Source organism: Salmo salar, chromosome ssa05, assembly GCF_905237065.1.
Source record: "Salmo salar chromosome ssa05, Ssal_v3.1, whole genome shotgun sequence".
Classification (NCBI taxonomy): Eukaryota; Metazoa; Chordata; class Actinopteri; order Salmoniformes; family Salmonidae; genus Salmo; species Salmo salar.
Genome location: NC_059446.1, coordinates 88,113,596 through 88,126,594, shown reverse-complemented (window position 1 = coordinate 88,126,594; position 12,999 = coordinate 88,113,596). Strand labels below are relative to the sequence as shown.

At 47.4% G+C, this 12,999-nt stretch overlaps 1 protein-coding gene across 5 annotated transcripts in view; it reads right to left on the bottom strand.

Annotated features, from left to right (window-relative positions):
• LOC106598556 (F-actin-uncapping protein LRRC16A) overlaps window positions 1-12,999 on the bottom strand; it is a 294,757-nt gene that overhangs the window by 106,620 nt on the left and 175,138 nt on the right. For all 5 annotated transcript variants that reach the window (XM_045719317.1, XM_045719314.1, XM_045719318.1 and 2 more), the window contains exons 16-17: window positions 5,169-5,273; window positions 2,367-2,436 (exon numbers count right to left, since the gene is read on the bottom strand). In XM_045719317.1, the coding sequence (XP_045575273.1) occupies window positions 2,367-2,436; window positions 5,169-5,273 (175 nt within the window). The remainder of the gene's footprint in view (window positions 1-2,366; window positions 2,437-5,168; window positions 5,274-12,999) is intronic.

Genomic DNA, 12,999 nt, shown 5'->3' with positions numbered 1-12,999 from the left:
AGACATCTTTATTAGATTAGGGCATGGGGGTGAGAGAGAGTGTGTGTGTGTGTGTGTTTTCTGTGCATGCATGTGTGTGAGTGCGTGACATAATTAGCCTTTTCTATTCCATCTCCTTCCTGTTCCTCTCTTCTCTCTCTCGCTTCGCCAAGTGATCCATTATATAGAGTTCTAGTGGACTCATCAGGTATACTTGGAGAGGAGGAGGCTAGAACAGCAGTGCTATGGGATGTTCACTCCAAAAACCATCAAGGCCAAAGATAGAATTCTTAAACTGACGAAGAAGAACGTTCAGCTAAATGTCACATATCTGGACCAAGAACAAGAGATGGATTGTTGCTTTAGCAGATCTGCTAAGGTTTTTAATGTTACATATTAGGACATATAGTACTATAGTGAAGAGACCATTGATGTATAGTACTATAGTAGTACTATAGTGAAGAGACCACTTTTCCTCTGTCGTTATCTCATGCTGACTAATAAAGTTGTCTTTCATATCTATTTCCACAACTGGAAGGCTAAATACATCGTGTTTACATGTCTTGCTAAAGGGCCTAAAAACAATCATCTTCGTTCTTTGACAAAACAGTAATTTTACAGATCTGTGAAAAGGGGGAGGGAATTCTCTCTCTGTGTTCTTACCTCACAGCAGCTGAGGTATAAAGACACTTCCTTTAGCCTCTCTGTGTTCTTACCTCACAGCAGCTGAGGTCTAAAGACACTTCCTTTAGCCTCTCTGTGTTCTTACCTCACAGCAGCTGAGGTATAAAGACACTTCCTTTAGCCTCTCTGTGTTCTTACCTCACAGCAGCTGAGGTATAAAGACACTTCCTTTAGCCTCTGTGTTCTTACCTCACAGCAGCTGAGGTCTAAAGACACTTCCTTTAGCCTCTCTGTGTTCTTACCTCACAGCAGCTGAGGTATAAAGACACTTCCTTTAGCCTCTCTGTGTTCTTACCTCACAGCAGCTGAGGTATAAATACACTTCCTTTAGCCTCTCTGTGTTCTTACCTCACAGCAGTGGAGGTCTAAAGACACTTCCTTTAGCCTCTCTGTATTCTTACCTCACAGCAGCTGAGGTATAAAGACACTTCCTTTAGCCTCTCTGTGTTCTTACCTCACAGCAGCTGAGGTCTAAAGACACTTCCTTTAGCCTCTCTGTGTTCTTACCTCACAGCAGCTGAGGTATAAAGACACTTCCTTTAGCCTCTCTGTGTTCTTACCTCACAGCAGCTGAGGTATAAAGACACTTCCTTTAGCCTCTGTGTTCTTACCTCACAGCAGCTGAGGTCTAAAGACACTTCCTTTAGCCTCTCTGTGTTCTTACCTCACAGCAGCTGAGGTATAAAGACACTTCCTTTAGCCTCTCTGTGTTCTTACCTCACAGCAGCTGAGGTATAAATACACTTCCTTTAGCCTCTCTGTGTTCTTACCTCACAGCAGCTGAGGTATAAAGACACTTCCTTTAGCCTCTGTGTTCTTACCTCACAGCAGCTGAGGTCTAAAGACACTTCCTTTAGCCTCTCTGTGTTCTTACCTCACAGCAGCTGAGGTATAAAGACACTTCCTTTAGCCTCTCTGTGTTCTTACCTCACAGCAGCTGAGGTATAAAGACACTTCCTTTAGCCTCTCTGTGTTCTTACCTCACAGCAGCTGAGGTATAAAGACACTTCCTTTAGCCTCTCTGTGTTCTTACCTCACAGCAGCTGAGGTCTAAAGACACTTCCTTTAGCCTCTCTGTGTTCTTACCTCACAGCAGCTGAGGTCTAAAGACACTTCCTTTAGCCTCTCTGTGTTCGTACCTCACAGCAGCTGAGGTATAAAGACACTTCCTTTAGCCTCTCTGTGTTCTTACCTCACAGCAGCTGAGGTATAAAGACACTTCCTTTAGCCTCTCTGTGTTCTTACCTCACAGCAGTGGAGGTCTAAAGACACTTCCTTTAGCCTCTCTGTGTTCTTACCTCACAGCAGCTGAGGTATAAAGACACTTCCTTTAGCCTCTCTGTGTTCTTACCTCACAGCAGCTGAGGTCTAAAGACACTTCCTTTAGCCTCTCTGTGTTCTTACCTCACAACACTTCCTTTAGCCTCTCTGTGTTCTTACCTCACAGCAGCTGAGGTATAAAGACACTTCCTTTAGCCTCTCTGTGTTCTTACCTCACAGCAGCTGAGGTATAAAGACACTTCCTTTAGCCTCTCTGTATTCTTACCTCACAGCAGCTGAGGTATAAAGACACTTCCTTTAGCCTCTGTGTTCTTACCTCACAGCAGCTGAGGTCTAAAGACACTTCCTTTAGCCTCTCTGTGTTCTTACCTCACAGCAGCTGAGGTATAAAGACACTTCCTTTAGCCTCTCTGTGTTCTTACCTCACAGCAGCTGAGGTCTAAAGACACTTCCTTGATGTTGGGGTTACTGGCCAGACCGAGCAGAAGAGCTCTGCAAGGAAAACAACAATATTGTTTAATACATTTCAGGCAGACTCACTATTGGTTAGGTTTATAATAGAGACTAACATTGAAGAATCCAGTCTAGTTTACGAGATGAAGCATCCAGTCTAGTTTACGGGATGAAGCATCCAGTCTAGTTCTACGGGATGAAGCATCCAGTCTAGTTTACGGGATGAAGCATCCATTCTTGTTTACGGGATGAAGCATCCTGTCTAGTTTACGGGATGAATCATCCAGTCTAGTTTACGGGATGAAGAATCCAGTCTAGTTTACGGGATGAAGAATCCAGTCTAGTTTACGGGATGAAGAATCCAGTCTAGTTCATTGGATGCTGAGAGAGTGAGATATACACACTGAGTGGACAAAACATTAGGAACCTGCTCTTTCCCTGACAGACTGACCAGGTGAATCCAGGTGAAAGTCACTTGTTAAATCCACTTCAATCAGAGTAGACGAAGGGGATGAGACTGGTCAAAGAAGGTATTTTAAGCCTTGAGATAATTGAGACATGGATAGTTTGTCACATGGGATGATGCTGGAGAGACGAAGCAGGTACGGGAAGTAACATTTAATAAATAACGGACATGGAACGAGACAGGAACAGCGTCAGCAAACAGGTAACACAAACAAAAGACAATCAAAGCAGAAGCGGGGAACAGAGCTGGGGAACTGACAAATATAGGGGAGGTAATAACAGGTGATGAGTGAGTCCAGGTGAGTCCAATATCGCTGATGCGCGTGACGAGGAAGGCAGGTGTGCGTAATGGATGATAGGAGTGCGTGATGCAGGGGGGAGAGCGGGAGCAGACGTGACTGTACCCCCGGGGCGCAACTCGGCGTCCCACCTGGGCAAACCGGCTAAGACATGGGCGCTGGGCAAGCCGGTTGGGGCGTGGAAGCCCAAGGAACCGGCAGGAGCGTGAGAGCCTGGTGAGCCGGCTGAGGCAAGGAAACCTCTCGAGCCAGCCAGGGTGTGAAAGCCCGACGGGCTGGCTTAGGCACCCCCGGTTCCATCGGTGGAGGAATCCACCCTGACATCACCAACAAAACAAAAAACAAACAAAAAAAAAAACTCCTGGACCGGCTGGGCGAACAAAAACCTACGATCTGGCTAGGGTGTGGAAGCCCGTCGAGCTGGCTAGGGTGTGGAAGCCCGTCGAGCTGGCTAGGGTGTGGAAGCCCGTCGAGCTGGCTAGGGTGTGGAAGCCCGTCGAGCTGGCTAGGGTGTGGAAGCCCGTCGAGCTGGCTAGGGTGTGGAAGCCCGTCGAGCTGGCTAGGGTGTGGAAGCCCGTCGAGCTGGCTAGGGTGTGGAAGCCCGTCGAGCTGGCTAGGGTGTGGAAGCCCGTCGAGCTGGCTAGGGGTGTGGAAGCCCTGCCGAGCTGGCTAGGGTGTGGAAGCCCGTCGAGCTGGCTAGGGTGTGGAAGCCCGTCGAGCTGGCTAGGGTGTGGAAGCCCGTCGAGCTGGCTAGGCACCCCTGGTTCCATCGGTGGCGACCCAGAGCCGATGCCAACATACCTCCCTGATGCTTCGTGTGGTTTGCTTCAGTATTCTTTCACATGGGATGATGCTGGAGAGACGAAGCAGGTACGGGAAGTAACATTTAATAAATAACGGACATGGAACGAGACAGGAACAGCGTCAGCAAACAGGTAACACAAACAAAAGACAATCAAAGCAGAAGCGGGGAACAGAGCTGGGGAACTGATAAATATAGAGGAGGTAATAACAGGTGATGAGTGAGTCCAGGTGAGTCCAGTATCGCTGATGTGCGTGACGAGGGAAGGCAGGTGTGTGTAATGGATGATAGGAGTGTGTGATGCAGGGCAGCCTGGGGGGGGAAGAGCAGGAGCAGACCTGACAGTGTTAATGTATTCAGAGGGTGAATGGGCAGGACAAAAGCTTAAAGTGCCTTTGAACAGGAAGTGGTCGTAGGTGCCAGACACGTCAAGAACTGCAAGGTTGCTGGGTTTTTCACGCTCAACAGTTTCCCGTGTGTATCAAGAATGGTCCACCACCCAAAGGACATCCAGCCAACTTGACACGTCTGTGGGAAGCATTAAGAGTCAAAATGGGCCCAGCATCCCTGTGGAACACTTTCGACACCTTGTAGTCCATGCCTGACGAATTGAGGCTGTTCTGAGGGCAAAAGGGGGTGAAACTCAATATTAGGAAGGTGTTCCTAATGTTTTGTACACTCGGTGTAGCTCTAATTCCTATTATGAAAAAAAAAGAAGGAAATTATTATATTGGAGGGGAGCGTAAGAGAGAGAAGAGAGACAGAGGTGAGAAAGAGAGAAAGAGGGAGATGAGAGAAAGAGGGAGATGAGAGAGAGGGAAAGTGAGAAGGAGGGACAGAAGAGATTGAGACAGAGAGGGGAAAGAGAAGAGCAGAGAGATTGAGACAGAGGGAGGAGAGAAAGACAGAGACAGAGGAGAGAAAGACAGAGACAGAGGAGAGAAAGACAGAGACAAAGGAGAGAAAGACAGAGACAGAGGAGAGAAAGACAGAGACAGAGGAGAGAAAGACAGAGACAGAGGAGAGAAAGACAGAGACAGAGGAGAGAAAGACAGAGACAGAGGAGAGAAAGACAGAGACAGAGGAGAGAAAGACAGAGACAGAGGAGAGAAAGACAGAGACAGAGGAGAGAAAGACAGAGACAGAGGAGAGAAAGACAGAGACAGAGGAGAGAAAGACAGAGGGAGCATGATTAGTTTGCTCACTTCAAGGCCTCAGGAGGGAGTCTGGTCCCTGAAAGGTTGATGCAGCTGAGGGCCACTGCGCTGCTGAAGAAGTGCTTGAAGGATGGAGGCACATCTTTGCCTTTCCTGGAGACAAACAGAAACAGAGAGGATAGTAAGCCCACGCAACAGATGATACCTGAGAGGCCACAGTATAGTAGCCTTGTGAACCACAGTTGAATGCTGCTCTCCCGTTTCGTTTCACTTGCAGTGAAATAAAATGTGACCTCGCCAAATTAGGATGTGTTGAACGAAGCCAAGTGTAGTATACAGTGAATATTGTCACAGCTAGGAGATGTTAGGCGCGAAAGACAGTAGCCCTGATATGGCTACAGTCTTCATTATTATGGTGTATAGAAAGCCAGTAGCCCTGATATGGCTGCAGTCTTCATTATTATGGTGTATAGAAAGCCAGTAGCCCTGATATGGCTACAGTCTTCATTATTATGGTGTATAGAAAGCCAGTAGCCCTGATATGGCTGCAGTCTTCATTATTATGGTGTATAGCCAGTAGCATCCTTTTTATAAACACAGCAGCTTGTCCTCCGCTCCCACACCCTCCCTTATAGGCTAGCTCTGTCCCCAGAGAGACTGTGATAGGCTAGCTCTGTCCCCAGAGAGACTGTGATAGGCTAGCTCTGTCCCCAGAGAGACTGTGATAGGCTAGCTCTGTCCCCAGAGAGACTGTGATAGGCTAGCTCTGTCCCCAGAGAGACTGTGACGGGGTAATGATGTGAGGAGAGACACTGTAACGGGGTAATGATGTGAGGAGAGACACTGTAACGGGGTAATGATGTGAGGAGAGACACCGATGGGGTAATGATGTGAGGAGAGACACCGATGGGGTAATGATGTGAGAAGAGACTAACGGGGTAATGATGTGAGGAGAGACACCGATGGGGTAATGATGTGAGGAGAGACACCGATGGGGTAATGATGTGAGAAGAGACTAACGGGGTAATGATGTGAGGAGAGACACTGTGACAGGGTAATGATGTGAGGAGAGACACTGTGACGGGGTAATGATGTGAGGAGAGACACTGTAACGGGGTAATGATGTGAGGAGAGACACCGATGGGGTAATGATGTGAGGAGAGACACCGATGGGGTAATGATGTGAGAAGAGACTAACGGGGTAATGATGTGAGGAGAGACACTGTGACAGGGTAATGATGTGAGGAGAACACTGTGACGGGGTAATGATGTGAGGAGACACTGTGACGGGGTAATGATGTGAGGAGAGACACTGTGACAGGGTAATGATGTGAGGAGAACACTGTGACGGGGTAATGATGTGAGGAGACACTGTGACGGGGTAATGATGTGAGGAGACACTGTGACGGGGTAATGATGTGAGGAGAGACGCTGTGACGGGGTAATGATGTGAGGAGAGACGCTGTGACGGGGTAATGATGTGAGGAGAGACGCTGTGACGGGGTAATGATGTGGGAGAGACGCTGTGACGGGGTAATGATGTGAGGAGAGACACTGACGGGGTAATGATGTGAGGAGAGACACTGTGACAGGGTAATGATGTGAGGAGAGACTGTGACGGGGTAATGATGTGAGGAGAGACACTGTGACGGGGTAATGATGTGAGGAGAGACACTGACGGGTAATGATGTGAGGAGACACTGACGGGGTAATGATGTGAGGAGACACTGACGGGGTAATGATGTTAGGAGACACTGACGGGTAATGATGTGAGGAGAGACACTGACGGGGTAATGATGTGAGGAGAGACACTGTGACGGGGGTAATGATGTGAGGAGAGACACTGTGACGGGGTAATGATGTGAGGAGAGACACTGTGACGGGGTAATGATGTGAGGAGAGACACTGTGACGGGGGTAATGATGTGAGGAGAGACACTGTGACGGGGTAATGATGTGAGGAGACACTGACGGGGTAATGATGTGAGGAGAGACACTGTGACGGGGTAATGATGTGAGGAGAGACACTGTGATGGGGTAATGATGTGAGGAGAGACAATGTGACGGGGTAATGATGTGAGGAGAGACTGTGACGGGGTAATGATGTGAGGAGAGATTGTGACGGGGTAATGATGTGAGGAGAGACACTGTGACGGGGTAATGATGTGAGGAGAGACACTGAGGGGGTAATGATGTGAGGAGAGACACTGACGGGGTAATGATGTGAGGAGAGACACTATAACGGGGTAATGATGTGAGGAGAGACACTGAGGGGGTAATGATGTGAGGAGAGACGCTGTGATGGGGTAATGATGTGAGGAGAGACAATGTGACGGGGTAATGATGTGAGGAGAGACTGTGACGGGGTAATGATGTGAGGAGAGACACTGTGACGGGGTAATGATGTGAGGAGACACTGTGACGGGGTAATGATGTGAGGAGAGACGCTGTGACGGGGTAATGATGTGAGGAGAGACGCTGTGACGGGGTAATGATGTGAGGAGAGATGCTGTGACGGGGTAATGATGTGAGGAGACACTGACGGGGTAATGATGTGAGGAGAGACACTGACGGGGTAATGATGTGAGGAGAGACACTGACGGGGTAATGATGTGAGGAGAGACACTGACGGGGTAATGATGTTAGGAGACACTGACGGGGTAATGATGTGAGGAGAGACACTGTGGACGGGGTAATGATGTGAGGAGAGACGCTGTGACGGGGTAATGATGTGAGGAGAGACGCTGTGACGGGGTAATGATGTGAGGAGAGACACTGACGGGGTAATGATGTGAGGAGAGACACTGACGGGGTAATGATGTTAGGAGACACTGACGGGGTAATGATGTGAGGAGAGACACTGTGACGGGGTAATGATGTGAGGAGAGACACTGTGATGGGGTAATGATGTGAGGAGAGACAATGTGACGGGGTAATGATGTGAGGAGAGACTGTGACGGGGTAATGATGTGAGGAGAGACTGTGACGGGGTAATGATGTGAGGAGAGACACTGTGACGGGGTAATGATGTGAGGAGAGACACTGTGACGGGGTAATGATGTGAGGAGAGACACTGAGGGGGTAATGATGTGAGGAGAGACGCTGTGATGGGGTAATGATGTGAGGAGAGACTGTGACAGGGTAATACAGATTTAAACAAACAAACGTCTCTATCCTTGAACCATTACCCACTACTACTGTAGGTAATCTGACTGATATGCAAAGAGGGTACTCTGTCTACAAATCAATCTCCAGGTGTTTGACAGATAAGAGTTAGAACACTGAGAATAGAACAGTGAATAATGGTTCTAACATGCACTGCACATCCTTAGTGATGTCCGATATGTTCTGCTCAGTTCAGTAAGGACTGGACTTTTTATTTTACCTTTATTTAACCAGGTAGGCTAGTTGAGAACAAGTTCTCATTTACAACTGCGACCTGACCAAGATAAAGCAAAGCAGTGCGACACAAACAACAACACAGAGTTCCACATGGAATAAAAAAAAACATACAGTCAATAATACAATAGAAAAAGTATATTACAGTGTGTGCAAATGAGGTAGGATAAGGGAGGTAAGGCAATAAATAGGCCGTAGTGGCGAAATAATTACAATATAGCAATTAAACACAGGAGTGATGGATGTGCAGAAGATGAGTGTGCAAGTAGAGATACTGGGGTGCAAAGGGAGCAAAATAAATAAAATAAATAACAGCATGGGGATGAGGTAGTTGCATGGGCTATTTACAGATGAGCTATGTAGAGGTGTAGAGACAGCTGGTGTTAAAGATAGTGAGGGAGATATGAGTCTCCAGCTTCAGTGATTTTTGCAGTTCGTTCGTGCTACGGGTGGGTGCTGCTATGGTGACCAGTGAGCTGAGATAAGGCGGGGCTTTACCTAGCAAAGACTTATAGATGACCTGGAGCCAGTGGGTTTGGCGACGAATATGTAGCGAGGACCAGCCAACGAGAGCATACAGGTCGCAGTGGTGGGTAGTATATGGGGCTATGGTGACAAAACGGATGGCACTGTGATAGACTGCATCCAGTTGGCTGAGTAGAGTGTTGGAGGCTATTTTGTAAATTAAATTACATCGCCGAAGTCGAGGATCGGTAGGATGGTCAGTTTTACGAGGGTATGTTAGGCAGCATGAGTGAAAGATGCTTTGTTGAGAAATAGGAAGCCGATATTAGATTTAATTTTGGATTGGAGATGCTTAATGTGAGTCTGGAAGGAGAGTTTACAGTCTAACCAGACACCCAGGTATTTGTAGTTGTCCACATATTCTAAGTCAGAACCGTACAGAGTAGTGATGCTGGACGGGCGGGCAGGTGCGGGCAGCGATCGGTTGAAGAGCATGCATTTAGTTTTACTTGTATTTAAGAGCAGTTGTAGGCCACGGAAGGAGAGTTGTATGGCATTGAAGCTCGTCTAGAGGTTAGTTAACACAGTGTCCAAAGAAGGGCCAGAAGTATACAGAATGGTGGTCTGTTCAGTTCAGTGAGGACAGGATGTAGTTTCACAGTAATCATATGGTCTGTTCAGTTCAGTGAGGACAGGATGTAGTTTCACAGTAATCATATGGTCTGTTCAGTTCAGTGAGGACAGGATGTAGTTTCACAGTAATCATATGGTCTGTTCAGTTCAGTGAGGACAGGATGTAGTTTCACAGTAATCATATGGTCTGTTCAGTTCAGTGAGGACAGGATGTAGTTTCACAGTAATCATATGGTCTGTTCAGTTCAGTGAGGACAGGATGTAGTTTCACAGTAATCATATGGTCTGTTCAGTTCAGTGAGGACAGGATGTAGTTTCACAGTAATCATATGGTCTGTTCAGTTCAGTGAGGACAGGATGTAGTTTCACAGTAATCATATGGTCTGTTCAGTTCAGTGAGGACAGGATGTAGTTTCACAGTAATCATATGGTCTGTTCAGTTCAGTGAGGACAGGATGTAGTTTCACAGTAATCATATGGTCTGTTCAGTTCAGTGAGGACAGGATGTAGTTTCACAGTAATCCTTTTCTGGTTACCATGTCTCTATTTCCCCCAATCTAGAGAGAAGCCTTCCAACCCATTGAACCTGACACTGATATCAATACACTAACATCAATAAGGGCAGTCCAGGCTGGCATTACATTCAGCAGTGCAGAGTCTGAGTTTTACTGTGCTGCCTGGCCTCAGTGACCTCCTAAAGAGTGATGCATCAGGGGTCAAATGTCAGGGGTCAAATGCCAGCTGACGGATGGCCAGCATCATGTAGCCCAAGGAATTGACTCTTCCCGTCCTGTATTTGGAGACTGAATATTGCTTACAGGACAATTCTGACCAAAGTTTACTGTTTCCTCAACTTTGGACGTATATATTCAGGTTAATTTAAGGAACTGACTGGCTAAGCAACCATGCAAAATGTTCAATCTCTTCCCCTGTCTGTGAGAGCCGAGCGCTGTGAAGTGAATAGAAATCTCAGTTTTGAGTTCCAAGGCATGAAAAGAGGTCTTTCCCAGGATCAGCTTGTGAATGAGAGAGAGAGAGAGAGAGAGAGAGAGAGAGAGAGAGAGAGAGAGAGAGAGAGAGAGAGAGAGAGAGAGAGATACAGAGAGAGAGGGGTGAAAACTGCAGCGGAGGCAGAAACAGGATTGGCAGACTGCTGGTGTGTGTGAGAGAGAGTGTGTACACACCTTGTTTATTTGTACATACCCTAAGGCTGGGAGAGTGACAGGGGAGGGAGGAAGAATTAATTTACATCTTTTATTTTAACCCTTATTTTACCAGGTCATTTGACTGAGAACACGTTCTCATTTACAGCAACAACCTGGGGAATAGTTACAGGGGAGAGGAGGGGGATGAATGAGCCAATTGTAAGCTGGGGATGATTAGGTGAACATGATGGTTTGAAGGTCAGATTGGGAATTTAGCCAGGACACCAGGGTTAACACCTCTACTCTTATGATAAGAACCATGGGGTCTATAGTGACCACAGAGAGTCAGGACACCAGGGTTAACACCTCTACTCTTATGATAAGAACCATGGGGTCTATAGTGACCACAGAGAGTCAGGACACCAGGGTTAACACCCCTACTCTTATGATAAGAACCATGGGGTCTATAGTGACCACAGAGAGTCAGGACACCAGGGTTAACACCCCTACTCTTATGATAAGTACCATGGATCTATAGTGACCACAGAGAGTCAGGACACCAGGGTTAACACCCCTACTCTACAATAAGTACCATGGGATCTATAGAGACCACAGAGAGTCAGGACACCAGGGTTAACACCCCTACTCTACGATAAGTACCATAGGATCTATAGTGACCACAGAGAGTCAGGACACCGGGGTTAACACCCCTACTCTACGATAAGTACCATAGGATCTATAGTGACCACAGAGAGTCAGGACACCGGGGTTAACACCCCTACTCTACGATAAGTACCATAGGATCTATAGTGACCACAGAGAGTCAGGACACCGGGGTTAACACCCCTACTCTACGATAAGTACCATGGGATCTATAGTGACCACAGAGAGTCAGGACACCGGGGCTAACACCCCTACTCTACGATAAGTACCATGGGATCTGTAGAGACCACAGAGAGTCAGGACACCGGGGTTAACACCCCTACTCTTATGATAAGTACCATAGGATCTATAGTGACCACAGAGAGTCAGGACACCGGGGTTAACACCCCCTACTCTTATGATAAGTACCATAGGATCTATAGTGACCACAGAGAGTCAGGACACCGGGTTTAACACCCCTACTCTTATGATAAGTACCATAGGATCTATAGTGACCACAGAGAGTCAGGACACCGGGGTTAACACCCCTACTCTTATGATAAGTACCATGGGATCTATAGTGACCACAGAGAGTCAGGACACCGGGGCTAACACCCCTACTCTACAATAAGTACCATGGGATCTATAGTGACCACAGAGAGTCAGGACACCAGGGTTAACACCCCTACTCTACAATAAGTACCATGGGATCTATAGTGACCACAGAGAGTCAGGACACCAGGGTTAACACCCCTACTCTTATGATAAGTACCATGGGATCTATAGTGACCACAGAGAGTCAGGACACCAGGGTTAACACCCCTACTCTTATGATAAGTACCATGGGATCTGTAGTGACCACAGAGAGTCAGGACACCAGGGTTAACACCCCTACTCTACAATAAGTACCATAGGATCTATAGTGACCACAGAGAGTCAGGACACCAGGGTTAACACCCCTACTCTAGGATAAGTACCATGGGATCTATAGTGACCACAGAGAGTCAGGACACCAGGGTTAACACCCCTACTCTACGATAAGTACCATAGGATCTATAGTGACCACAGAGAGTCAGGACACCAGGGTTAACACCCCTACTCTACAATAAGTACCATGGGATCTATAGTGACCACAGAGAGTCAGGACACCAGGGTTAACACCCCTACTCTACAATAAGTACCATGGGATCTATAGTGACCACAGAGAGTCAGGACACCAGGGTTAACACCCCTACTCTACAATAAGTACCATGGGATCTATAGTGACCACAGAGAGTCAGGACACCAGGGTTAACACCCCTACTCTAGGGTAAGTACCATGGGATCTATAGTGACCACAGAGAGTCAGGACACCAGGGTTAACACCCCTACTCTACAATAAGTACCATGGGATCTTCAGTGACCACAGAGAGTCAGGACACCCATTTAACGTCCCATCCAAAAGACAGCACCCTACACAGGGCAATGTCCCCAATCACTACCCTGGGGTGTTGGGATATACATTTATTTTTTTTAGACCAGAGGAAAGAGTGCCTCCTACTGGCCCTCCAACACCACTTCCAGCAGCATCTGGTCTCCCAACCAGGGACTGACCAG